This window comes from Danio rerio, chromosome 17, assembly GCF_052040795.2.
Source record: "Danio rerio strain M-AB ecotype USA chromosome 17, GRCz13ab, whole genome shotgun sequence".
NCBI lineage: Eukaryota > Metazoa > Chordata > Actinopteri > Cypriniformes > Danionidae > Danio > Danio rerio.
Window position 1 is genome coordinate 58,574,936 of NC_141037.1, and position 26,654 is coordinate 58,601,589.

At 39.7% G+C, this 26,654-nt stretch overlaps 1 protein-coding gene across 2 annotated transcripts; it reads left to right on the top strand.

The window, feature by feature from the left end:
- On the top strand, positions 1–25,930 carry angel1 (angel homolog 1 (Drosophila)). Of its 2 annotated transcripts, NM_001446873.1 has the most exon segments (14): positions 1–139; positions 10,080–10,240; positions 10,402–10,567; positions 10,569–10,573; positions 10,576–10,630; positions 14,068–14,313; positions 14,871–15,088; positions 17,836–17,905; positions 20,100–20,530; positions 21,056–21,182; positions 22,381–22,494; positions 24,144–24,168; positions 24,819–24,985; positions 25,574–25,930. In NM_001446873.1, coding segments are annotated over 14 exon segments (1,998 nt in total). In that variant the 5' UTR covers positions 1–75; the 3' UTR covers positions 25,723–25,930.
- Positions 25,931–26,654: the final 724 nt, after the last annotated feature.

Sequence of the window (26,654 nt, forward strand, 5' to 3'; positions counted from 1 at the left end):
GTCACGCCGCTGTCGCCCCCTCGCGTTGGTTCGCTGTTCTGCTGCTGAATAATATAAAGTTAGTGGCTTTTCCAGATGATCGTCAGTGCGATGTTTTATGCGCTTTATCCGCTTTCCAGACTCCTCGACAGAGTTTCAGGTGAGACTGTTCCTGTTCTTTTGTTTTTATCTGTTTCTGTTGATGACTCGGCCGCGCGCCTGCAGCACGAGCACGTGCGCCTCAACTATAATAATAATAAACACGCCCGCGGCAGAAACACACACTAAAGTGAACAATATATCTGATAAATCACCTCATCTCTGGCTGATTAGCGATGATGAGCTAGAGTAAACGCTGTTTTGAAGCACTTAAATACTGCAGGCCTTTTATTTAATGCTGACAAACACGAAATATTCCTATGTTGTTTTATTATATCGGTTATATATATGCAGTGTATCGCCAAATATACATATAGGAGCCATATTACTTTTCATTTAATTATAATGTTTATTTGTATACTGATTGGTTTGGGTTTCACAGTGACGTCTTATGTTTTGGTCACGTGGGCATAATTGGCACCTGCTCGAACATATAAAGCGCGTGCACAATCACACAGGGTGGAGGAGAGAAGGAGAGTGGGGTAGCCGTATTTTTTGTTGACCGCAAACAGCCACGCAAACAGCAACGCAAACAGCCACGCAAACAGCAGCGCAAACAGCCACGCAAACAGCAACGCAAAACTGTATCACAACGGCACACGCAACAATCATCACACCAACGCAATAATCGGCACCATACAGGTATTCAAAGACACAAATTGCTGTATTGTTTTTTCATGCTTCAAGTTACATAAAGTCTTTCCATATAACATCTTGGGCTCAGTGTCTCTGTCTAAAGCCACCAGCGCGTCACAAATATAAAGGACCCTCACTGCCTCTCGAGCGACTTATAGAGGGCATCAGGAAGTCGCAATATTTTGTCAACAAAAAACGGCATCTTATCAGGAAAATCATCGCTCGCAAAATCAGCGCACAGACGAATCAGGAAGACGCCAAGTAAGTGATGCGATTGCAAACCAAATGGGCCACGTCATGTGTTCGTTTTCATAGGACAGATAAGTTTATCTGTGGATATATGTGTGGATGAGGAATCTGGTTGGCATTGGTGCATGTTAAAGTTGTTTGGAATGCAAATCGGATGCGCGAGGTCGCGCGACTTACTTTGGTGTCTGTAGGAAGTCTGCACTTTGCGGCTTGTTTGTGTGATGCCGTGATGTTGTTTGGAAGGAAAATGAACTGCTGTTGAATTGAATCGAATCGTTTGAGCGTGTTCAAACGTTGCATTGTGTTTGGATGTTGTGATTCACTGAACACTGAATCAAAAGAGTCACTATGAGTCAAACTGGTGGTACCCCGTGCTCGGTTGAAGAGATGGGAAAGAAAAGGGAAAGCAAACTCACTCAAAAGGCCTTGCTGAATAAAATTGAGAGATTGCAATGTGAACGTAAACGTGCTGTTGATAAAATCAAAGGGTTGATACCAAAAATGAAAGAATATATGAAACAAAAGGCAAACATCCTTCAAATAAAGCAATGTTTAATGACTTTAAACACAATGTGTGAGAGTGCTGTTAATGCACATGATGAACTTATGCCACTACTTCCTGAGGACGAATTTCTTAAACAAAAGGAATGGTTTTTAAGCATAATGAATTACAGCAGTGTGTTTCAAAACCAAACTGAGCAATGGATCAGTGAAACTGAGCAAACCCAGGGTGTTTCACAGACTGCAACAGAAATGAACGAAAATGTGATTTCTGCAAAATCAAATGAAGTTGAAAATGAGGATGAAATTAATCCACGTGATAGTGTCTCAAACATAAGCTGTAACAAATCATCACTGTCAAAACATTCTTCAACCTCATCTGCACGTTTAAAAGCCCAAGCTGAGTTGGCTGCTTTAGCCATGAAGAAAAAATTATTAGAAGAAAGACATGCACTGGAAGAAGAGGAGGAAAAGTTGCGTAAAAGGAAAGAAAGATTGCAACTGGATGCTGAAATTGCAGGAGAACAGGCAAAACTTGAGGTTCTCAAAACACACAGTACAACAAGCGTGATACTGACATCAAATGTTTCAGATGGGATGAACTCTTATGTGGCAAAACAGTCTAAACAACCACTCAATGTTGATGCAGGTGAATTTATTCCATCAGATTCAAATAAGGAGAGATATTTAGGAGCTAAACCCAAAGTCAAGCTTACTCCAGTGTTGGACAATATAACTCCATCAAACATCATTGACCCACCATTTTCGCAAAACCACCTGAATTCTTTCGACATGCAAGATTCACAAGGACCACATGATTTCAATACAGATATTTTCATGGATTCGGAAACCAAAAATTGTGTTCTTGGTCTCATGAAGAAACAGAATGAGGTAACAACACTGTTGATGCAGCAACAGGGGCTTTCAGCTTTACCAAAAAGAGAAATACCCATATTTGATGGTGACCCACTGAAATACCACTCTTTTATTAGAGCTTTTGAGAATGGTATTGAGAAAAATATAAATGACAACTGTGACCGTTTGTATTTCTTGGAGCAATATACAAGGGGCCATGCTAAAGCACTTGTGGGGAGCTGTCATTATATGAATCCAGATCGAGGATATTTGAAAGCAAAAACTTTGTTGAAGGAACAGTTTGGGGACGAACAGAAAGTGGCCTCTGCTTATATGGACAAAGCCCTTTTATGGTCTCCAATTAAAACCGAGGATGTGAAGGCTCTGCAGGATTTCAGTTTCTTTCTCAGAGGCTGTTGTAATGTAATGGAGGATGTGCAGTATCTTCATGACTTAGACATGCCTTCTAATATGTTGTGTATTATTAAAAAACTTCCATATAAACTCAGAGATCGATGGAGGAGCCAGGTTTGTGAGCTGCAGGAAAGAAATAACCAGAGAGTTAAGTTCAAAGACATTGCTGATTTCATTGAGAAGCAAGTGAAAATACTCACAGATCCGGTGTTTGGTAACATACAAGACACTACATCAGTAAGTGGAAATAAAGGAATGAACAAACTTAAGTCACAATATCGATCAGGAAACAAAGGAATCAGCTTTGCGACCAGTGTGGGCACTGTGGAAAGTAAATGTCAGTCTGAAAAGAAAAGGAAGGAAATTATAACAACAGATAAGAAAGTGTGTATGTGCTGTGGAGGAGGACACACCCTAGATATGTGTGTACAGCTGGGGAAGATGGTACACGAGAAGAAGATAGGCTTCTTGAGGGAAAATGGTATATGTTTTGGCTGTTTGTGTACAGGAGGACACATCAGTAAAAAATGCCGTAAAAGGATTTCCTGTTCAAAGTGTAACCTTAAGCATCCTACAGTACTTCATAGGGAACCTGCACATGTTACTGAGCAGACTGAGAGGAACACAGTGGTGCCTGTTGACAACATGCTGGTGTCAAGTGGTCTTACAGGGGCTGGAGATGAGGACTGCAAGCTACCCATAGTACCGGTTCAGGTAAAATCTAATAAAGGAAGCAAAATTATTAATACCTATGCATTTTTGGACCAAGGGAGCACTGCAGTGTTTTGTACAGAGAACTTGATGCACAAGCTTCACCTTACAGGAAGGAAGGGGCGTATTCTTCTACGAACCATGGGGCAGGAGAAGGTTGTGAGTAGCAACATTATATCTGGTTTGGAGGTTGCAGCTCTGGAAGGAGATCGTTTTCTTGAGCTGCCAAAAGTTTATACACAAGAGTCCATGCCAGTGCACCGAGGAAATATTCCAACTAATAGGGATATTAAAAGATGGTCTTACTTAAAACACATTCATTTACCTCAGATCGATTCCGAAATAGAACTCCTGATAGGAACCAATGTCCCTAAAGCACTGGAACCATTACAAGTGGTATGCAGTGTAAATGATGGACCATATGCCATTAGAACCATGTTGGGCTGGACTGTTAATGGACCACTGATGGGAGACAGTGGAGAAAGGGTTAACTGGAAACAGCCCCTGGTAATGGTTAATAGAGTGTCAGCTGTAAATCTGGATGAGATTTGGCACCAACAGTTTAAAACTGACTTCCCTGAAAACCGTCTCGATGATTATGCTGGTATGTCAAGAGAAGATCAAAAATTCCTAGAACTAGTGAGTAATTCAGTAAAACATGTGAATGGGCACTACCAAATTGCATTACCATTAAGGAGCATTGACGTCAGCATGCCAAAAAACAAGAACATTGTCGAACAGCGTTTGCATCATCTGAAAAGGAGGTTTCAGAAAGATTCATTATTTCATGCTGAATATAACAACTTTATGAATGATCTGCTTCTTAAAGATTATGCTGAGAAGGTGCCTGTAGAGGAACTAGACCGCAGTGATGGAAAGGTATGGTATATACCACACCATGGAGTGTTTCATCCCACCAAGGGAAAGTTGAGAGTTGTGTTTGACTGTGCAGCGAGTTATCAAGGAACATCGTTGAATGCTCAGCTCTTACAGGGCCCAGATCTTACGAGTTCTTTGATAGGAGTCATGACTCGTTTTAGAAAGGAACCAGTAGTAATCATGGCTGATGTTGAATCCATGTTTTACCAGGTACGGGTCTCTTCGGATTACTCAGACCTGCTTAGGTTTCTTTGGTGGCCTAATGGAGATGTGGAACAACAACCTGTTGAATACCGTATGAAGGTGCATTTGTTTGGGGCAGCATCATCACCTAGTTGTGCCAATTATGCCCTCAGAAGGTGTGCAGAGGATTATGGATGTCACTACAGTGAGAATGCAGTAGACAAATTATTGAACTCTTTTTATGTAGATGACTGCCTTGTGTCAGTTGTTACAGAGAAGGAAGCAGTGTCACTTTACCAGGAGCTGGTTTCTCTGTGTGCCAGGGGTGGGTTTTCCCTCACAAAATGGATAACCAACAGGCCTGGTGTATTGGAAGCTATCCCTGAAAGTCACAGAGCAAGAGGCATGGAAGGGTTAAACATGGAGTTGGATTCATTACCTGTGGAGAGAGTGCTGGGTTTGGAATGGTGCATAAAATCAGACTGTTTTAAGTTCAAGATTGTACTAAAGGATAGACCACTCACCAGAAGAGGAATTCTCTCTACTATCAGTTCAATTTATGACCCTCTAGGAATGCTAAGCCCTGTCATTTTAACAGCAAAGAAAATTCTGAGAGATTTGTGCAGGAGAGAAATTGGCTGGGATGACACTGTGCCGGAGTCAGTGTCAAAGGATTGGCTGAAATGGCTGCAGCAGCTGCATTTGTTGGATGTGTTTAAGGTGGACCGATGTGTGAAACCATCATGCTTTGGAGATGTTGTTACAGCCCAGTTACACCATTTCAGTGATGCCAGTCAGGATGGGTATGGAACAGTGTCTTACCTGTTGCTGAAGAACCAGCATTCAGTAATGCACAGTGCTTTCATCATGGGGAAGGCAAGAGTGGCTCCGTTAAAAGCCGTAACCATCCCTAGAATGGAGCTTATTGCTGCTACCATGGCCAGTCGCATGGACATTCTTTGGAGGAAAGAGATGCATATGGATCTTTTGGATTCTGTGTTTTGGACAGACAGTACATCTGTGCTCAAATACATCCGAAATGAAACCTCACGATTCAAAGTTTTCGTTTCTAATCGGGTCTCTCAAATCCTGAAAGTTTCCAGTCCTGAGCAGTGGAGGTATGTGGACACTGCAAGCAATCCAGCTGATATGGCATCTAGAGGTGTTAAGGTGGATGTGTTTATTCAAAACACTACATGGGTGTCAGGGCCTCACTTTCTTTTACATCCGGAGAGTGAGTGGCCTGTAAACAAGGAGGACGTCAACTACCTTTCACCTAAGGACCCCGAGGTCAAAAATGTTGCTGCAACAAACGTTACACAACTCAAAGAAGATCCAGTCACTTACCTGATCAAGTATTTTTCTTCCTGGACACGCCTTAAGAAATCTGTAGCATGGTTCTTGAGGATCAAGGACTGGCTCATGTCTTGTTTAAAGGAAACAAGGCACTTTCATCAGACCGTTGTACAGTCTGACAACAATGCACAGCAGAGCTCCTCCGTGGCAGAGGAGATTGATTATTTTAAAAGGACAAGCAGTAAACTCACAGTGGAGGACTTGGACCGGGCTGAGCTTGCCATCATTAAATTCTGTCAGGGAAAGAGATTTCCTGAAGAGCTAGCCAGTCTGGAGAAAGGGCAACATATTAAAATATCCAGTCACCTCCATAAACTCTGTCCACAGCTGCAAGATGGAATCCTGAGAGTTGGTGGTCGTCTCTGTAGGTTGGCTATGCCTGTGGAAGTTAAACACCCTATAATATTAACAAAAGATCTTCACATTTCAGAACTCTTGCTGAGACATATCCATCAGGAAGTGGGGCATGGTGGACGGAACCATATGCTGTCCAAATTGAGGGAGAAGTACTGGATAACTGGTGTCAGTGTAGCCATAAGGAAAGTACTGTCCAAATGCATCGTCTGTCGCCGTCTAAATGCTCTGCCAGTTTACCAGCAAATGGCAGACTTGCCACACGAAAGAATAGTCCCAGATGAACCACCATTTACTCGAGTGGGAGTGGACTATTTTGGACCTTTTGAGGTTAAGAGCCGAAGGAGCATGGTAAAGCGGTATGGGGTTATATTTACCTGTCTTGCCATCAGAGCTGTACACCTTGAGGTTGCTCCATCACTGGATACGGACTCATTCATTAATGCACTCAGGCGTTTCATTTCCAGAAGGGGACAGGTGCGAGAGATCCGTTCAGATAACGGAACTAATTTTGTAGGTGCAGAACGTGAGTTGAAAGCTGCCATTAAACAGTGGAACCAGGGGCAGATCAATGATCTTTTGCTGCAGAAGGGAATCAGATGGAGTTTTAACCCACCGGCTGGCTCTCATCATGGAGGATCATGGGAGAGGTTAATAAGATCAGTGCGTAAAGTCCTTAATTCAATGTTTAAGGTGCAAAACCTGGATGAAGAAGGTCTTCACACAGTGCTCTGTGAGATTGAAGCCATCATCAACAGCCGTCCAATCACCAAGGCTTCCATGGATCCAAATGACCTGGAAGCACTAACTCCAAACCACTTGTTGCAGTTAAAGACTTCACCATCATTACCCCCAGGGTTGTTCCAACCGACAGACATGTATGCACTTAGGAGGTGGAAACAGGTACAATACATGTCCGATCTATTCTGGAAGAGATGGGTTAAGGAATACTTACCTCAGCTACAGGAGCGTCAGAGATGGATTGGAGTTAAGAGGAACCTTGTTGTGGGAGATCTTGTGATCATTATGGACAGCACAGCTCCTAGAAATTCTTGGCCAACAGGTCGAGTGATCCAAACCTTCCCAGACCGAAAAGGATTTGTCCGTCAAGTACGGATTAAAACAAAAACCAGCTGTTTGGAAAGACCTATTACCAAGGTCTGCTTGCTGCAGGAGGCTGAGTTTGATTAAATATGAACTACAGTTAAATTCTTTTCTTTTTTTTGATAATTCCTTTTGTTGATGATTTTTTTTGCTTTTTTTGTGGATTTTGCCATTAGGACACAAAGAAGAAAAGTATGGACATTTTACTGTTGGACTTTACAGTTGAACTTTTGTGTGTTTGATTTATGTCTCCTATCTGTAATTTTGGATAATTATTATGTGGTGATCTAATAATTAGGGGCTGGTGTATAGGAGCCATATTACTTTTCATTTAATTATAATGTTTATTTGTATACTGATTGGTTTGGGTTTCACAGTGACGTCTTATGTTTTGGTCACGTGGGCATAATTGGCACCTGCTCGAACATATAAAGCGCGTGCACAATCACACAGGGTGGAGGAGAGAAGGAGAGTGGGGTAGCCGTATTTTTTGTTGACCGCAAACAGCCACGCAAACAGCAACGCAAACAGCCACGCAAACAGCAGCGCAAACAGCCACGCAAACAGCAACGCAAAACTGTATCACAACGGCACACGCAACAATCATCACACCAACGCAATAATCGGCACCATACAGGTATTCAAAGACACAAATTGCTGTATTGTTTTTTCATGCTTCAAGTTACATAAAGTCTTTCCATATAACATCTTGGGCTCAGTGTCTCTGTCTAAAGCCACCAGCGCGTCACAAATATAAAGGACCCTCACTGCCTCTCGAGCGACTTATAGAGGGCATCAGGAAGTCGCAATAATACATATGAAAGTTGTCACAGTTTAATGTACACCGCTGTCACAGGTGTGTTTATTTTTGAACGTGTGTTTAACAGAAAACATTCCTGAAGAGAAAAACAAATAGTAAAAGTGTGTCGTGTTACTGCCATAAACACCATAATAGTGTAGAAACAGCGAACAGAGCATGAAATGGCAAAACACCAGCACATAAACGAGGCTGTATACACTCTTTCCTACAAAATGTAAATAAATATTCATTAATTTTCCTTTGGGTTAGTCTCTGGTTATCTGGGGTCGCCACAGCGGAATGAACCGCCAACTATTCCAGCATATGTTTTATGCAGTAGATGCCCTTCCAGCTGCAACCCAGTACTGGAAAACACACACACACACTCATACACTACGGCCAATTTAGTTTATCTATAGCGCATGTCTTTGGACTGTGGGCGAAATCGGAGCACATGCAGGAAACCCACACCAACAGGGGGAGAACATGCAAACTCCACACAGAAACACCAACTGGCTTAGCCGAGGCTCGAACCAGTGACCTTGCTGTTAGGCCACAGTACTAACCACTGAGCCACCGTGCCGCCCCCATGCTGAATATAAAATAAATTCTCAACCTTGGCAACAGCAAATTCATTTTTAAAAGATTTTTTCTTGATTTATCTTTTTTAATTATTTTGTTTCTACGACGTTGATTTATTTCTGATTTTAATGTACATTAACATGGTGTGGGTTTCCTCCGGGTGCTCCGGTTTCCCCCACAGTCCAAACACATGCGCTATAGGGGAACTGATCAACTACATTGTCCGTACTGTATGAGTGTGAATGAGTGTGTATGTGTGTTTCCTAGTACTGGGTTGCAGCTGGAAGGGCATCCGCTGTGGAAAACATATGCTGGAATAGTTGGAGGTTCATTCCGCTGTGGCGCCCCCTGATTAATAAAGGGACTAAGCTGAAAAGAAAATTAATAAATGAATGAATAATATTTCATATTAAAATAATAATTAATATTTTAAATAATCTAATAATATTTCAAATTCATGCATATTTAAATAATTAATATCTGAACAAATAATATTAATTATGATATATTTTTGATTATTTTTCAAATATCGAAATATGAGTTGAATTGAAAATATTAGTTTTTACTTTTTTTAAATCATTAAAAATATTAGAATTTTTAATTATTTGAATATTAATTAAAATTTTAATATTAATTAATTTATACAAATAAATATGAATAATTATTTTACAATTATTTAAATATTATTTAAATTAGAAATAATAATCATTTCAATATTAGTTAAATTATAAATATTAATTATTGTTTTTTATTTATTTAATTATTAAATATTAATTATAAAAATAATGACAATTTCAATTCGGGCTGCACAATATATCATTTGAGCATCGATATCACAATGTGTGTATCGGCAATGATCGCATCACAGGATTAGATTATTTATTAAAGAACAAAAGATATTATTATTATTTTAATATTATTTATACCATGATGACCATGCTATTTTACATTTGATTGTTTAACTTCTGTACTTGAATACTTGAAAACCGTAAAGCCCTGTCTAATTCAATTTGAGCTTTCCTCTGTTGTGTTTACATATGTTTGTAATTTATTATGATGGACGCAGTGCATGGAAAAATACTTGATCCTCCTAATTAATCTATCTAAAATCTATCTAAATGAATGAAATCTTTCCAATTAGAGCTATTCAAATCATCTGCTGAAACTGTATTCACATCGCAGAAAACCCCCCCATGTCAGATTTTCCCAACATCTGCAGCTCAAACTTCATCTATAGTGTCTTCTTTTGAGCTAGATCTGCATCCTCCAATCAGATCAGCTGTGTTCTGCAATCGGTGTGTGTGCTGTGTCTCTACAGCAGCGTGGCAGAAGCCTCCGCCAGTGCATGTGAATGGCAGAGAGGTTTGGGACGGTGGAGGACAGCAGCAGCAGCAGACGGAGGACTCACTGCAGGGGAACAACACAGAGAGATCAGCACAGCTTCCACAAGACAAACACACTCACACACACCATCCTCAGGTACAGCAGACCTCCGCCTGTATTAAATACAGTTATGATTAAAGCACAACAAGTGTGTTTCAGCTACCAATATTCTTCCGGTGAAAGGTTAATGTAATAACTTTGGCTTCAGCTGAATCGATGTGTTGAATATATACAACATACTGTGCGTCCATCCTCAGGGAACACTGGTGGAGACTCTAGAGAGAGCACGAGCAGAAGAAGAGCTGCAGAAAACTCTGTGTGATGTCAGTCAGATGGAGGGAGTGCTGTCAGAAACACCGCTCGCCAGTCTGGAGGACACACACAATCCACAACCTGTGAAGAACCAGGCTGAATCTGATAATATTACCCAGGAAGACGGAAAACACAGCGAGTTCTCTCCACATCTGACTGCAGACGCTCCCTCAGGTGCGGAAAATGGGAAATCTATATATGCGGAATCGTTTAAAATGCAGTAAAGGGTTAAAGGTCTCCATAAAGTGCTTTTTTATTGGATGTAATCTCAACTGAAACATATAGAGTAGCTCCTCCTTTATAAAACAAACAGCCAATAGTGTTGTGTTTTCTCACAGCTCTGCCAGTGAGAGTGGTCGAGCTCAAGTGCGTCAAATGAAAAGCCAATGAGAAGAAGGAGGCGGGGCATGTCAGACACTAGAGAGCATCTGATTGGTCAGAAGATTTGATGAGAAACTGAAGAATGAGTTATGGGATTAAATTCCCGCCTAAAGTATTGCAGTCGTAGATAGAAAAGATTGAGCTGTATTTTAACGATCTAGGCGCAAAGTCTAAAGCGCACGGCGCAAAAGCATTAAGGGGTGTCTGAATGCACTTTTGCTATTTGGCATGGTCTAACAGGGCTGTGCTGACTCTCTTAATGAGTTCTGGGTGTGTTTTGAGCATAACCTGCATTGAACCAATCAGACATTTAGGCATGAGAACCGTTTTCAAGGTTTACCGCGGTTTGGAAAAGTCAAGGTTTTAAAACCACCAAAACTTTCTGCTATACCTTTTCCAAGGTCTGTGTTAGATTTTCAACATTTATTTAATATTTTATTTATTTTTGTTTATTTATTTATTTTTTTAGGACAACATTATTTCCAGCAGAAAAAGATATCTAAACAGGGCTCAACAATAAGGACTGCCCGATGGCCCAGGGCCAGTGTGAGAGACGCTTGGGACAGTAGACAGGATCATTACTGGCCCGATTGGGGCCACCTTTTGTTAAATAATTTCGAACTAAAGTAAAATACCTTCACATTTTCCATACTGCTCTTTTGTTTTGTTAACATATAGGGCTCTATTTTGACGGTTACAGGGCGCAAAGTAAGTCTAAGTGGAAAAGCTGAGCATTTCACAAGCAAACAGTTCACAGTTAACAGTTTTTTAACAGAAAACTATTAAACAGAGCATCTACTGCGTGAGAATGAGAGATAATGGATCTACTTTCACTTTCGCTCTTGGATAGGGAAACCTTTACGCACAGACATCAATTAGTCTATAAATAATTAATTTTGTTTGTTAAGCGCAAATATTCTTTTCAAAGCTATTTCTAAATTCAGTTCTAATTTCCAGCAAACGAATAAATGAACAATAATAATGAAGTGGGGTCAAAAACCTGAGTTATATCCTAAAACACATGCTGTGCCCCATATGGTCTAAAACCTGACAGGTGGACAAATCTAAGCTTGTTTTTAATAAAACAAATATAAATATGGATATAATAAATAATACTGCTAATAATAATAACATTATACAAAAGCAGATTGTTATGAATGAACTGAAAAAGCCTCCCGAGATGAAGAAGACATAAAAGCAGTGATTTTTCATATTTATGTCGGCTAGAAAATAATATGTTTTGTAATATTTTAATCCTTTATATTTATATTCTATATCTATTCTTATTATATCCTATATATATCCTTAATATTTACATTTTTCATATATAAAGATATTTTCCTATTGCTCTCTTGTGCGTATTGGTCTAATGAAAAATCTATTATAGATTCTCAAAATAGCGATGCGCCAGCGGTCCGCCTCAGAAAGCCTTCCTTTTTAGACCAGAACGCCTATGGGCACACAAATGAGCGCTAATGCATTTGCTATTTAAACAGCGTAGCGAAACGCCTCAAAACCACTCTTGTGCCAAGCTGAAACTAGCAAAAGACTACTGCGCCACGCCTTGCGCCACACTGCGCCGCGTGTATGATAGGGCCCATAATTTTGCTCAATATACATATATTAACATTTGAAAAATGTTATTTAAATAATGAAATAATTATAGACATTATTTTTGACACATTATTTAAAATATGTGGCTAAAAAAATAGCTATTAAATTAGATTTTTTCTTTGGTGGGAACAGTGAAAATTTTGGCAGGGCAAGTAAAAATCTGAACCATTGGCCCGATCGGACCAGTAGAAAAAATCCTTAGTGTTGAACCCTGCCGAAGATGCCGTTTTAAATTGTAAGCACATCAGTGTTTTTGAAACAAATGCAGACAGCAGAAGTCAATAATTGATTTTAATTATTTAGACCGACATGTTTACTGCTCTAAACAGTTAAAAATGATTCTCAAAATAAAATATTTTGTGTTCAAAGAGGGAAAAAAAAGAGTTTTACTCAGACAATTAAAATAATATATTTTAGAGCAGAAAGAACATTACAGTGAAACTGTTTAACCGTTTATCCAAGGTTATCATATCGTCAGAATCTTACATCGGGCCATGCCTACTCGCATTCCTTTTAAGAATCAGTTGTGTCGCTCCATGGTGCATTTGCTATTTACATGGTGGGCTTTGTTAGTGTAAAAACTGAACGCTTCACTAGCAAGAACACAGTTAAACAGAGCATCTGCAGCACGAGGATAAAGAACGAGCCTCCTCCATTCAGCCTCTTTACTTTCTCTTTTACTCCTTTACTTTGGTGGAGTGGGGAAACGGTGGAAACTCACTCCACTGAACACATCCATCAGCCCACATGTTTAATCTCCTTTGTTAAACACAAAGATTTGCTTCAAAACTATTTCTAAATTCAGCTCTAATCTCCAGCAGAGGAATAAATGAACAATAATAATGAAGTGTGCTCAGAAAACTGAGTTATATCCAAACACACGTCCTGTTCTTATCCACATATGCTGATGCAGACATCTCCAAAACCCCACAGCTGGACACATCTACACTCGTGTTGATTATAAATCTGCAGATAATCAATAATCCTGCTAATAATAATCACATTATACAGATGCAGATGCTCATCAATAAACTGAAGAAGCCCCCCCGAGGTGATGAAGGCATGGAGGCAGTGCTGTTTATACTGATGGAGAAAATCATCATGTCTGAATCATTTTAATCCTTTCATCTGTAAATATATGTGTGTGTTGCTGATCATCCTGTGTGTGTTCAGCATTTGGACCTGCATAGGTGTATAACTAACACACTCTGCTGGCCTTTAGAGCAGCTTTTAGTTGGTCAATGGTGCTGTCTGTTTCAGCTCCTCAGAATAGCAACCCCTGAGTCCTCATCAATATACTGGGGCGTTAGGAAGCCACACAGTCCACAGGTTGAGCGCCCCCTGCTGGTCTCTCTAACACCACTTTCAGCACAGATCTAGCTTTCCTATGTGGTCTCCCATCCAGATACTGACCAGGCGCAGCCCTGCTTAGCTTCAGAGAGCGACCATATGAGAGTTGCAGAGAGCTAGCTGACAGCTATATGCTATAATCTAAAAGCTGAGCAGGAATTATAAATATATGATTGAATTCCTGAGCTCCCCCCGCTCGTACTGGAAAATGAGGTCAATACAGGTGAACTTTAATCTTAATGACTGCCTGTTTGTCTCCTCTGCAGAAGCAGACCGCTGTGATGGTGTGTCTGCCAGCTCTGGAGGTGCAGCTCTTCTTCTCGCGTCCCGCAGCCCAGTGTTTGACCTGTCAGCTTTACTGTCGGACACACAGCAGCTCCAGATGGATGCTGAGCCCATCGGGTGGCACTTTCCTGTCGGACACGGCCTGGCGGAGATGTGCTACTGTCCTTACGTGCAGTTTCCCGACGTCAGCTACTATCCTGCATTTCAAGACCAGGACAATATAGAAGGTCAGATTGATCCTGCAATGTAATACAGGCGTAAAGTAGAGCTGCAGGATGCTGTAATGTACTGAAATGTGCATTTACAGAGTGCATCTACAGTTGAAGGCAGAATTATTCACCCTCCTGTATATATTTGTTTCTCAATTTCAGTTTAACAGAGAGAACACATTTCTAATGATAATAGTTTAATCATAATATTAGACTAGATGTTCTTCAAGACACTAGTGTTCAGCTTAAAGTGACATGTAAAGGCTTCACTAGGGTAATTAGGGTAAAGTTAGGGTAATTAGGCAAGTCATTGTATAACAGTGGTTTGTTCTGGAGACAATCCAACACTAATATTGCTGAAGGGGTGAATAATATTGAGCTTAAAATGGCTTTAAAACTATTAAAATCTGCTTTTATTCTAGCCCAAATCAAACAAATCAGACTTTAGAAGAACAAATAATAGAAGAAATACTGTGATTTTGTTCAACATCATTTGGGAAATATTAACGCGAGGGTGAATAATAGTGCTCATGTTACTGTGTATTGTAGTCAGACTTTCCTCTGTTCTCTCTAAGTGATGTGGCGAGTGTGGGAGGACCTCAGTGAACCGCAGAGCAGTGACAGTGCAGACGCGTCTCCTGTGTTCGACTTCAGCGTCATGTCTTATAATATCCTGGCTCAGGATCTGCTGGAAGCCAATCCACATCTGTACACACACTGTGCGGAGGACGCGCTGAGGTGGGAAAACCGGCTCCAGGCTGTCCTGAAGGAGCTGCAGATCTGGCAACCAGATGTAAAACAACCATTCATTCATTCATTCATTTATATAGCTGCACATCTGGCAACCGGATGTAAGATGACATCATTCATTTATTAATTCATATAGCTCCAGATCTGGCAGCCCGATGTAAAACAATATAATTCGTTCATTCATTCATTCATTCCTTCATTCATTCAATCATTTATATAGTACCAGATCTGGCAACCAGATGTAGGACAACCATTCATTCATTTAGTCCTATAGCTGCACATCTGGCAACCAGATGAAAGATAACCAACCATTCATTCATTTATTCATTCATTCATATAGCTCCAGATCTGGCAACCTGATGTAAGACAATATTAATCTTTCATTCATATATCTGCACATCTGGCAACCGGATGTAAGATAACCAACCATTCATTCATTCATTCAATTATTCATTCATTCATACAGCTCCAGATCTGGTATCTTGATGTAAGACAATATTATTCATTTATTCATGCATCTGCACATCTGGCAACCGGGTGTAAGATAACCAACCAATCATTTATTCATTCATTCATTTATTCATTCATATAGCTTCAGATCTGGCAACCCGATGTAAAACACTAGAATTCATTCATTCCTGTATCTGCACATCTGGCAACCGGATGTAAGACAACCAACCATTCATTCATTCATATATCTGCACATCTGGAAACTTGATGTAGGACAACCATTCATTCATTTAATTATATAGCTGCACATCTGGCAACGGGATGCAAGACAACCAATCATTCATTCATTCATTCATAAATCTTCACATCTGGCAACCAAATGTAAGAAAACCATTCATTCATTCATATAACTCCAGATCTGACAACCTGATGGAAGATAATACCATTCATTCATTTATTCATATATCTGCACATCTGACAATCGGATGTAAGACAACCAACCAACGAATCATTCATTCATTTATTTATTTATTTATATAGCTGCACATCTGGCAACCGGGTGTAAAACAACATCATTCATTCATTCATTCATTCATTCATATTTCTGCACACCTGGCAACCAGCTGTAGGACAACCATTCATTCATTCATTTATATAGCTGCACATCTGGCAACCTGATGTAAGACAACCATTCATTCATTCATATATATAGCTCCAGATCTGGCAATCTGATGGAAGACAATATTATTCATTCATTCATATATCCGCACTTCTGGCAATCGAATGTAAGATAACCAACCATTCATTTATTTATTTATATAGCTGCACATCTGGCAACCGGATGTAAAACAACATCATTCATTCATTCATTCATGTAGCTCCAGATCTGGCAACCAGATGTAAAACAACCATTCATTCATTCATTTATATAGCTGCACATCTGGCAACCGGATGTAAGATGACATCATTCATTTATTAATTCATATAGCTCCAGATCTGGCAGCCCGATGTAAAACAATATAATTCGTTCATTCATTCATTCATTCCTTCATTCATTCAATCATTTATATAGTACCAGATCTGGCAACCAGATGTAGGACAACCATTCATTCATTTAGTCCTATAGCTGCACATCTGGCAACTAGATGAAAGATAACCAACCATTCATTCATTCATTCATTGATTCATTCATTCATATAGCTCCAGATCTGGCAACCTGATGTAAGACAATATTATTCTTTCATTCATATATCTGCACATCTGGCAACCGGATGTAAGATAACCAACCATTCATTCATTAATTCATTCAATTATTCATTCATTCATACAGCTCCAGATCTGGTATCTAGATTTAAGACAATATTATTCATTTATTTATGCATCTGCACATCTGGCAACCGGGTGTAAGATAACCAACCAATCATTTATTCATTCATTCATTTATTCATTCATATAGCTTCAGATCTGGCAACCCGATGTAAAACCCTAGAATTCATTCATTCCTGTATCTGCACATCTGGCAACCGGATGTAAGACAACCAACCATTCATTCATTCATTCATTCATTCATATATCTGCACATCTGGAAACTTGATGTAGGACAACCATTCATTCATTCATTCATATAGCTTTGGATCTGACAACCTGATGGAAGATAAAACCATTCATTTATTCATTCATTCATATATCTGCACATCTGACAATCGGATGTAAGACAACCAACCAATTATTCATTCATTTATTTATTTATATAGCTGCACATCTGGCAACCGGGTGTAAAATAACATCATTCATTCATTCATTCATATTTCTGCACACCTGGCAACCAGCTGTAGGACAACCATTCATTCATTCATTCATTTATATAGCTGCACATCTGGCAACCTGATGTAAGACAACCATTCATTCATTCATATAGCTCCAGATCTGGCAATCTGATGGAAGACAATATTATTCATTCATTCATATATCCGCACTTCTGGCAATCGAATGTAAGATAACCAACCATTCATTTATTTATTTATATAGCTGCACATCTGGCAACCGGATGTAAAACATCATTCATTCATTCATTCATGTAGCTCCAGATCTGGCAACCAGATGTAGTACAACATCATTCATTCATTCATCCATTCATGCATCCCGTTGTCAGATGTGCAGCTAAACGAATGAATCTGTATAAAACCCCTACAGTCCTCTGGTCAAACTGTGCAGTGAGTAAAAAGGTTGATCAACTGTTTTAGAAATCTTTCTCCTTATTTAGAAGATAATTTAAGTTTTTCTTTCTTAAACCCAACGGTTAGTGTGTCTATTTAATGTTTATATTTCTGTTATGCACAGATTGTTTGTCTTCAGGAAGTGCAGGAGGATCACTTTCAGGAGCAGATGCATCCCGTCCTGATCAACATGGGTGAGACGCCAAATTAAATAACTTTTTCTGATCATGACAATACAAAACATGAGACATTTCAATAGTGGGAAGGGCTTCAGTCGTGACTGTGGGGCATAACTGTTGCATACACAGTTACTCATGTGTTTTCTCTGTGGAAAAGATTCTGGTTACTCTGCAAAAAATGTAGTTCTTACTTAGAATTTATGTCTTTTTTATAGTTCAAAATATTCTTACATCAAGGAGCGTTTTCTAGACAAATATAAATATGGTCTTGTTTTCAGGAATAGGTCAAAATTAAGTGAATTTTTCCTTTAAACAACCTAAATGATCTTCTAGTGAGGTGAAAGAATAAGCAGAATAATGATGTTTTCACTTTGAAATAAGATTATTTTGATTACCCCGTTGGCAGATTATTTAGCTTGTTTTAAATTAAAAACCCACTTAATTTTTACACATTATTTCTCAAAACAAAGCAATTTTTCAGAATATGTGATTGCGCTGATCAATGATCAAGGCTTTACTAAAAATAGTCTTTACTCTAGTGTTGAACTGAGAGAGTGTGTCTGAGCCCGGACATTATCAGGAAGGCTATTCCAGAGTTTAGGAGCCATAAATGAGAAGGCTCAACCTCCTTTAGTGGACTTTGCTGTTCTAGGTGCTTCCAGAAGCCCTGAGTTTTGAGATCCTAAAGAGCGAGCTGGATTGTAGGCAGGTTGGTTAGATAAACAGGAGCTCGGCTATTTAAAGCTTTATATGTAAGAAGCAATAATTTATTCATCAATGCAAAACTTAACTTAAATAAGACTATTTTGTTTTACTTGTCTTGAAAACGCTCCTTGATTTAAAAAGTTTTGGATATATGGACTAGAAACAGGACTAAATCTTAAAGCAAAGCATTTTTACAGTGTAATTTTCCTTAGTTTTTTTTATGTAAACAAGCTCTCGATGGCTGTGCAAGACCGTTATGTTTACATCTTGCCTCTCGATGAAAGATGTTAAAGTCGTCATAGAGTCAACATTTACTGTTTTTTTTTTTTTTTTTAAATTTACAGTTTTTGTCTTGTTTCTGGTCCAAATATCTAAAAATTCAGAATTCAATATGCATTTTCAAGACAAGAAAATAACCTTCGTCTTGTTTTCAGAAATGAGTCATAGTCAAGTAAGGTTTTCCTTAATAAATTGTCAAAGAAAATAGTCTTTAATCTAGTTTTGAGATGAGAGTGTGTCTGAGGCTCAGACATTATCAGGAAGGCTATTCCAGAGTTTAGGAGCCATTAATGAGAAGGCTCGACCTCCTTTAGTGGACTTTGCTGTTCTAGGTACTACCAGAAGCCCTGAGTTTTGAGATCCTAAAGAGCGAGCTGGATTGTAGGCAGGTTGGTTAGATTAACAGGAGCTCGGCTATTTAAAGCTTTATAGGTGAGAGGCAATAATTTAATCATCAATGCAAAACTGAACTCAAATAAGACTATTTTGTTTTACTTGTCTTGAAAACGCTCCTTGATGTAAGAAGTTTTGGATATATGGACTAAAAAGAACTAAAGCTTAAAGCAAAGTATTTCTGCAGTGTATTGTCCATTATTTTTTTATGTAAACAAGCACTCGATGGCTGTGCAAGACCGTTATGATTACATCTTGCCTCTTAATGAAAGACGTTAAAGTCATCATGCAGTCAACATTTACTGTTTTTTTTTATTTATTTTTTATTTTATTTTATTTTATTTTTTTTGAGTTTTTGTCTTGTTTCTGGTCCAAATATCTAAAAATTCAGAGATCAATATGCTTTTTCTAGACAAGTAAATAACCATTGTCTTGTTTTTTTAGAAATGAGTCATAGTCAAGTAAGGTTTTCCTTAATAAATTGTCAAAGAAAATAGTCTTTAATCTAGTTTTGAGATGAGAGTGTCTCTGGCTCAGACATTATCAGGAAGGCTTTTCCAGAGTTTAGGAGCCATAAATGAGAAGGCTCGACCTCCTTTAGTGGACTTTGCTGTTCTAGGTACTTGCAGAAGCCCTGAGTTTTGAGATCTTAAAGAGCGAGCTGGATTGTAGGCAGGTTGGTTAGATTAACAGGAGCTCGGCTATTTAAAGCTTTATATGTAAGAAGCAATAATTTATAATGTAATAAGTGTAATAAAAATAAACCTAAATAAAGACACATAAAATGTGTCTTTATTGTTTTCGTTGTCTTTACCACATGTTTTTCCTCCAGGTTATACATGCATCTATAAGCGTCGCACAGGCTCAAAAACAGACGGTTGTGCTGTGTTATACCGCGGTGAACGCTTCACCCAGCTCTCCGTCAGTCTGCTGGAGTTTCGCCGCTCGGAGTGTGAGCTGCTGGATCGGGATAATGTAGGCATCGTGCTGCTCCTCCAGCCCACGACGGGACCCCATCATCAGTTTACACCGGTGTGTGTTGCTAACACACACCTCCTGTTCAACCCCAGGAGAGGAGACGTGAAGCTGGCTCAGCTCGCCATCATGTTCGCCGAGATCCACAGCGTGATGCAGAAATGCAGGAGTGAAGGGAAAAGCTGCGAGCTGATTCTGTGCGGAGACTTCAATGCTGTACCCAGGAGTCCTCTGTGGACGCTGATCACCACCGGGGAGCTCTACTACCACGGCTTACCGACATGGATGGTGAGAAACCCTGATTACTGACATTTTTAACAATACACAGTTAAAGTCAGAGTTATTCACACTCCTGTGAATTTTATTTATTTATTTATTTCAAATATTTCCCAAATGATGTTGAACAAAATCACAGTGTTTCCTCTAATATTTGTTCTTCTGGAGAAAGTCTGATGTGTTTTATTTGGGCTAGAATAAAAGCAGTTTTTAATAGTTTTAAAGCCATTTAAGCTCAATATTATTGGCCCCTTCAGCAATATTAGTGTTGGATTGTCTCCAGAATAAACCACTGTTATACAATGACTTGCCTAATTACCCTAACTTTACCCTAATTACCCTAGTGAAGCCTTTACATGTCACTGTAAGCTGAACACTAGTGTCTTGAAGAATATCTAGTCTAATATAATGTGCTGTCATCATGGAGAAGAGAAAATAAATCAACATCTTTTTTGAAAAATAATAGGAATGGCACAGGACTTTTTTAATTGAATAATTTTGTAGAAAACACTGCGGATGCATTGATGGTTTGTGCAGGTTTCAGGGCAGACGGATTTGTCATATAAAGCTCATCACAACAGGCTTTTCTCCCCATTGTGGCCCAGCAGCCTCGGCATCACTGACCGCTGCCAGTACAACACTGACACACACACCACAGCTTCAGGTTAGTACCAGATATACACTCACCGGCCACTTTATTAGGTACACCTGACTAGTATCAGGTTAGATTCTTTTTGCCTTCAGAACTGCCCTAATCCTTCATGACAGAGATTCAACAAGCTACTGGAAATATTCCTCAGAGATTTTGCTCCATATTGGCATGATAGCATCACACAGTTGCTGCAGATTTGTCGGCTGCACATCCATGATGCCAATCTCCCGTTCCACCACATCCCAAAGCTGCTCTATTGGATTGAGCTCTGGGGACTGTGGAGGCCATTTGAGTACAGTGAACTCATCGTCATGTTCAGCAGTCTGAGATGATTGAGCTTTATGACATGCTGCGTTATCCTGCTGGAAGTAGCCATCAGAAGATGGAGACACTGTGCTCATAAAGGGATGGACATGGTCAGCAGCAATACTCAGGTAGGCTGTGGCGTTGATGCTCAATTGGTACTAATGGACCCAAAGAAAATCTCCCCCACACCATTACACCACCACCACCAGCCTGAACCGCTGATACAAGGCAGGATGATCCATGCTTTCATGTTGTTGAGGCCAAATTCTGCCCCGAGCATCTGAATGTGTCCGCAGAAATGGAGACTCATCAGAGCAGCAACGTTTCTCCAATCTTCTATTGTCCAGTTTTGGTGAGTCTGTGTGAATTGTAGCCTCAGTTTCCTGTTCTTAGCTGACAGGAGCGGCACCCGGTGTGCTCTTCTGCTGCTGTAGCCCATCCGCCTCAAGGTTGGACGTGTTGTGTGTTCAGAGATGCTCTTCTGCAGAGCTCGGTTGTAACGAGTGCTTATTTGAGTTACTGTTGCCTTTCTATCAGCTGGAACCAGTCTGGCCATTCTCCTCTGACCTCTGGCCTCATCAACAAGGCATTTGCGCCCACAGAACTGCCGCTCACTGGATATTTCCTCTTTGTCGGAGCATTCTCTGTAAACCTTAGAGAAGGTTGTGCGTGAAAATCCCAGTAGATCAGCAGTTTCTGAAATACTCAGAGCAGCCCGTCTGGCAGCAACAACCATGCCACGTTCAAAGTCACTTAAATCCCCTTTCTTCTCCATTCTGATGCTCACTTTGATAGGTGTACCTAATAAAGTGGCCGGTGAGTGTAATTACTAAGTAATCAAAGTCAAAAATGGTCTTTGATTTTCTTTGTGTGTGTGTGTGTGTGTGTGTGTGTGTGTTTTCAGATGGTAAACAGCAGTACAGTCATGAGTTCATGTGTCAGCTGCGCTTCTGTGAGGCGGCGTGTGTTCGGCCTGCAGATCTAGAGCTCATACCCGGAGTCACAGACAAAACACCCGGTAACAGATTCACCCACTTCAACTCTGCACCAGCCAATGGCTAACGCCTAGTTTAGACTTAGGGCGTACTCTCACCAGCGAAGCGTGCTTGTCCCTCTCCCCCTCGACCTGCCCTCACACTGCATTATTACCTCCTGAGCCGGCGCACACCTACGTTATCGATGATACGCTGTTCAGTTAAACAGAAGAGAAGCGCTTCGCTCAGCACAGTAGACATGGCTTTAATTACATCGTTGTGTATTATTTTTAGTGGTTTGGGATTCAGTGACATGGTCAAATATTTTGCAGAACAGATCCATCACTTTTGACGCTCATAAACAATCATGAAGTCCTGCAGGTTTTAGGAGGTTTGCTGAATGTGCAGTGAGGGGTTTGCGTCTTTAATAAACTCTGACATCACTGTCATTGAACAGTAAGAGTGATTAATAAATCCACATGAAACACTCCCTTAAAAGTGACGTCGTATCTTCAGTTTCATACTCAGGCATGCTTTACACTTACACTAAGCCCAACCAAACACTCTCTAGCACACCTCTTCCAACTCAACCACGTCTGGGCCCAATTCAGAGCAGTCAGACTTGTCAAACGAACTAGGAAATGCACCCGGGCACGGATTAGATCCGCTTGTTAAGTGTGACGTCACGCGGAGCGGCTTCCGGGTCCAAGCGCTCTATTCAAATGTATGGGGAGACTCTTGAAAAGGTAATAATAAACGTTTACAAAGCGATTTAATACTTTTGAAAGTCACAAATGGCAATATAAATGTTCATGCCTAATATCACACGGCCAGAAAGTCATTACTTTTTACATAAATTGTAAAAATGTTGGTATTTGTGATGCAGCAAGCCCAGAGATTGTTGTGTACACTATGACTGCATATAAAATTAACTTTAATGTGTGATATGAATTAAAAGTGATCATAAACGAATGATTTCTCCACTCAAAAGAGTGGCGGCTTGGACCTGGAAACAGTATTACATACGTCACGAACACGTCACCACTTAACAAGCGGATAGCATAATGTGAGTAGGTCCTAATGGGCTTTAAGTTACAGTCGAAATCAGTGGCAGATTTAGGCATGGACAATAACACACACACACCCACCCACACACACCCACACACCCACACACACACCCACCCACACACCCACACACACCCACACACCCACACACCCACACACACCCACACATCCACACACCACACACACACACACACACACACACACACACACACACACACACACACACACACACACACACACACACACACACACACACACACACACACACACACACACACACACACACACACACACACACACACACACACACACTTCACTGACAACAGTCACCCAGATATCACCCCCACTGTGTCCCAGTCTTCATTTAGGCCCTGCAGCTTGCGATGGACCTGCTCGACATGCTACTAAACATTCAAGCATTAACACAGAACTGCACGCTTTCTGACAAATAAGACAATAAAAAGTCACGTTTGAGCAAAAGTCACAGATTATTACATTTAACAAGCGATTACTCTAGATCTTAAAGAGCTATTAAGGAAGTTGTTATTTCGATCTTCACACTTATTAGGGTCATTGTTGAAGACACGTCCTGGAATATGCTCTGATTTTTATGCTCTATTTTTTTCAGACCTAAGAGACATGTTTAGTCTAAGGTGAGTTTCATTTATTTATTTATTTTGCCTCAAAGTTATTCTTTTTCTGCAAATGTGAAGTTCATCCAGGTAGCACAAATGTTTTGCAAATCAATGCAAAGTTGAAATCAAATCACTTTTATAATCACATCATCATCATCATCATCATCAGCAGCACACGTGTGCTATAATGAGCTGAGTTACTCTGAAAGATCCTCTGGGAAACACTAAATTACAAATATTTTGTGAGCAAATGCTTTTTGTAATGGGAAAGCAAAAACTTTGGGCATCAACACTTTTTATGTTCATGTTCTGGTTTTGTCTTTCTTAGTTTGACATCAACCCTGCTGAAAAATCCAGCTTAATGTTAACGTAATGCAAACTTTTGTGCAAGTGAGTGGAGATATTTAGTGGTAAACTGGTGAAAACAAAACTCATCATCTCCAAAATCATAGCATAAACGTAAAGACAAGAAGTAAACCAAAAATACTAATATATAATTAATATCATAATTGTATTTTAATATTTGGGTTCATGCTGAAATCAGCTGTACGTAAAGGTTAAAGGTATTACAGGTTAAAGTCTTTATAATTTTCTACTCTTCTGCACATTTAGTGTAAATAATTGTCTAGGGGCAACTCAAATGCTAAACTCTGACTGTATTTTGGCAGGTTCAGTCCTTCTTTACGTCACAGGTTGAGTCTGACGTCTGCTTACAGTCATATTCATCCCGAAACTCTGACTGACCTGGTCACGACACTGAACTCTGAAGGAGCTGCCATGGTCGACTACATCTTCTACTCCCAACGGCAGAAGAGCGGCTTCAACGGAGGCGGAGGTAACATCATTCATTCAGCTTTAGTCCATTATTTATCAGAGGTTTGCACAGCGGAATGAACCGCCAACTATTCCTGCATAGTTTCACGCAGCTGATGCCCTTCCAGCTGCAACCCAGTACTGGGAAACACCCATACACTCTCACATTCACACCATATGGCCAATTTAGTTCATCCAATTCACCTATAGCGCATGTAGGGTTGGGTATCGTGGATAGTGGTTCTAAATCGATGCTTTTAAAATGGTACCGGTGCCAAAACGATGCCTGAACAGATACTTTGGAGCCACAAAATGATGGTGGATGACTGGAAAAATCTAACAAAAATAAAAAATAATAATTTAAATTGAACTTTGAAGTTTAAAATATACACCAATTCATATTTAAATTACATTATATTATTTTATATAATATTTTTCGGCCATTTGTTTGTTAGCATGATTTTAAGATTAGCATTTTGCAGCTAACATTACATTAAGAGTGTGTGTCGAGTGTGTTCTGTCACTCTGCTGTATTTATTGGTTGTATTTTTAAAGTATGTTGCACATAGTTCTGTATTTATTGTCTGACGAGTGTGCTTGTGTTTTTCAGAGAGCGCTGGTGGTCTGAAACTGCTGGCTCGTCTGTCTCTGCTGTCTGAAGCTCATCTCTGGTCTCTGCGAGGTTTACCCAATGAAAGCTTCCCCTCTGATCATCTCAGCCTGCTGGTCAAACTTCAGCTCAGCTCAGCGGATATATGACCACGCTAGCACTCGTCTTCTTTATTATTTTAACTGCCTTTGTATTGTAAATCGCACAAAGAAATTCAGTTTTGGTCAGATCAGTATTTTGTTGTGTATTCAGAATTTTCAGTGTATGTGTGTTTATTACAATCTACCATGTGAGGAAATCTGACACGGCGTGTATAATTGGCTGTTCCTAATTAATAAATCATAATTATACACTTGGTTTGTTTGGATTATTGGATGTTATATTGAATGCACCTGAGTAAATAAGTGAATGTGCTGCTGTTGGCTTTGCTAACTGAACAATCAGTTCAACCCTGCAGTAAATAAACTAATAAATAAACTCCAGCTGGTCCTAAACTCAGCACCAGGATCATATCAGTCCAGTTCTGTCAATTTTCTTTTGAAAAATATCTTTACAAAGCCTCAATCACTAAGAAAAAGACTATGATAAGCTTGTTTTGTTCTATTATTCTTAATAAATTTAAGAGATTCAACAATTAATGAGAATATTAAGTCTAGGTATTGTCTCTAGGAACTCATTTTTGTGTAAAAATGTGCAACATAATTAAAAAACCTTAACGATAAGATTGAGAACATGATCGGTCCCGGAAAATTCAATTCAGCTTTATTTGTATAGCGCTTTTACAATGTAGATTGTGTCAAAGCAGCTTCACATAATTGGTCATAGTAACTGGATCAGGTTAGTTCAGGTTTAGTGTTTAAGTTCAGTTTAGCTCAGTTCAGTGTGGTTTGAAGTCTTTATTGAGAGTCCAAACACTGAAGAGCAAATTCATCGATGAGTAGCTTTTCAGATCCTGAATCATGCAAGCCAGTGGCGACAGCGGAGAGGGAAAAAAAACTTCACCAATAGGAGAGTAAAGAAAAAAAATCTACAAAAAAAGTAGGAAAAGTACAGAATATATCTTTTGTAGACAAATTTAGGC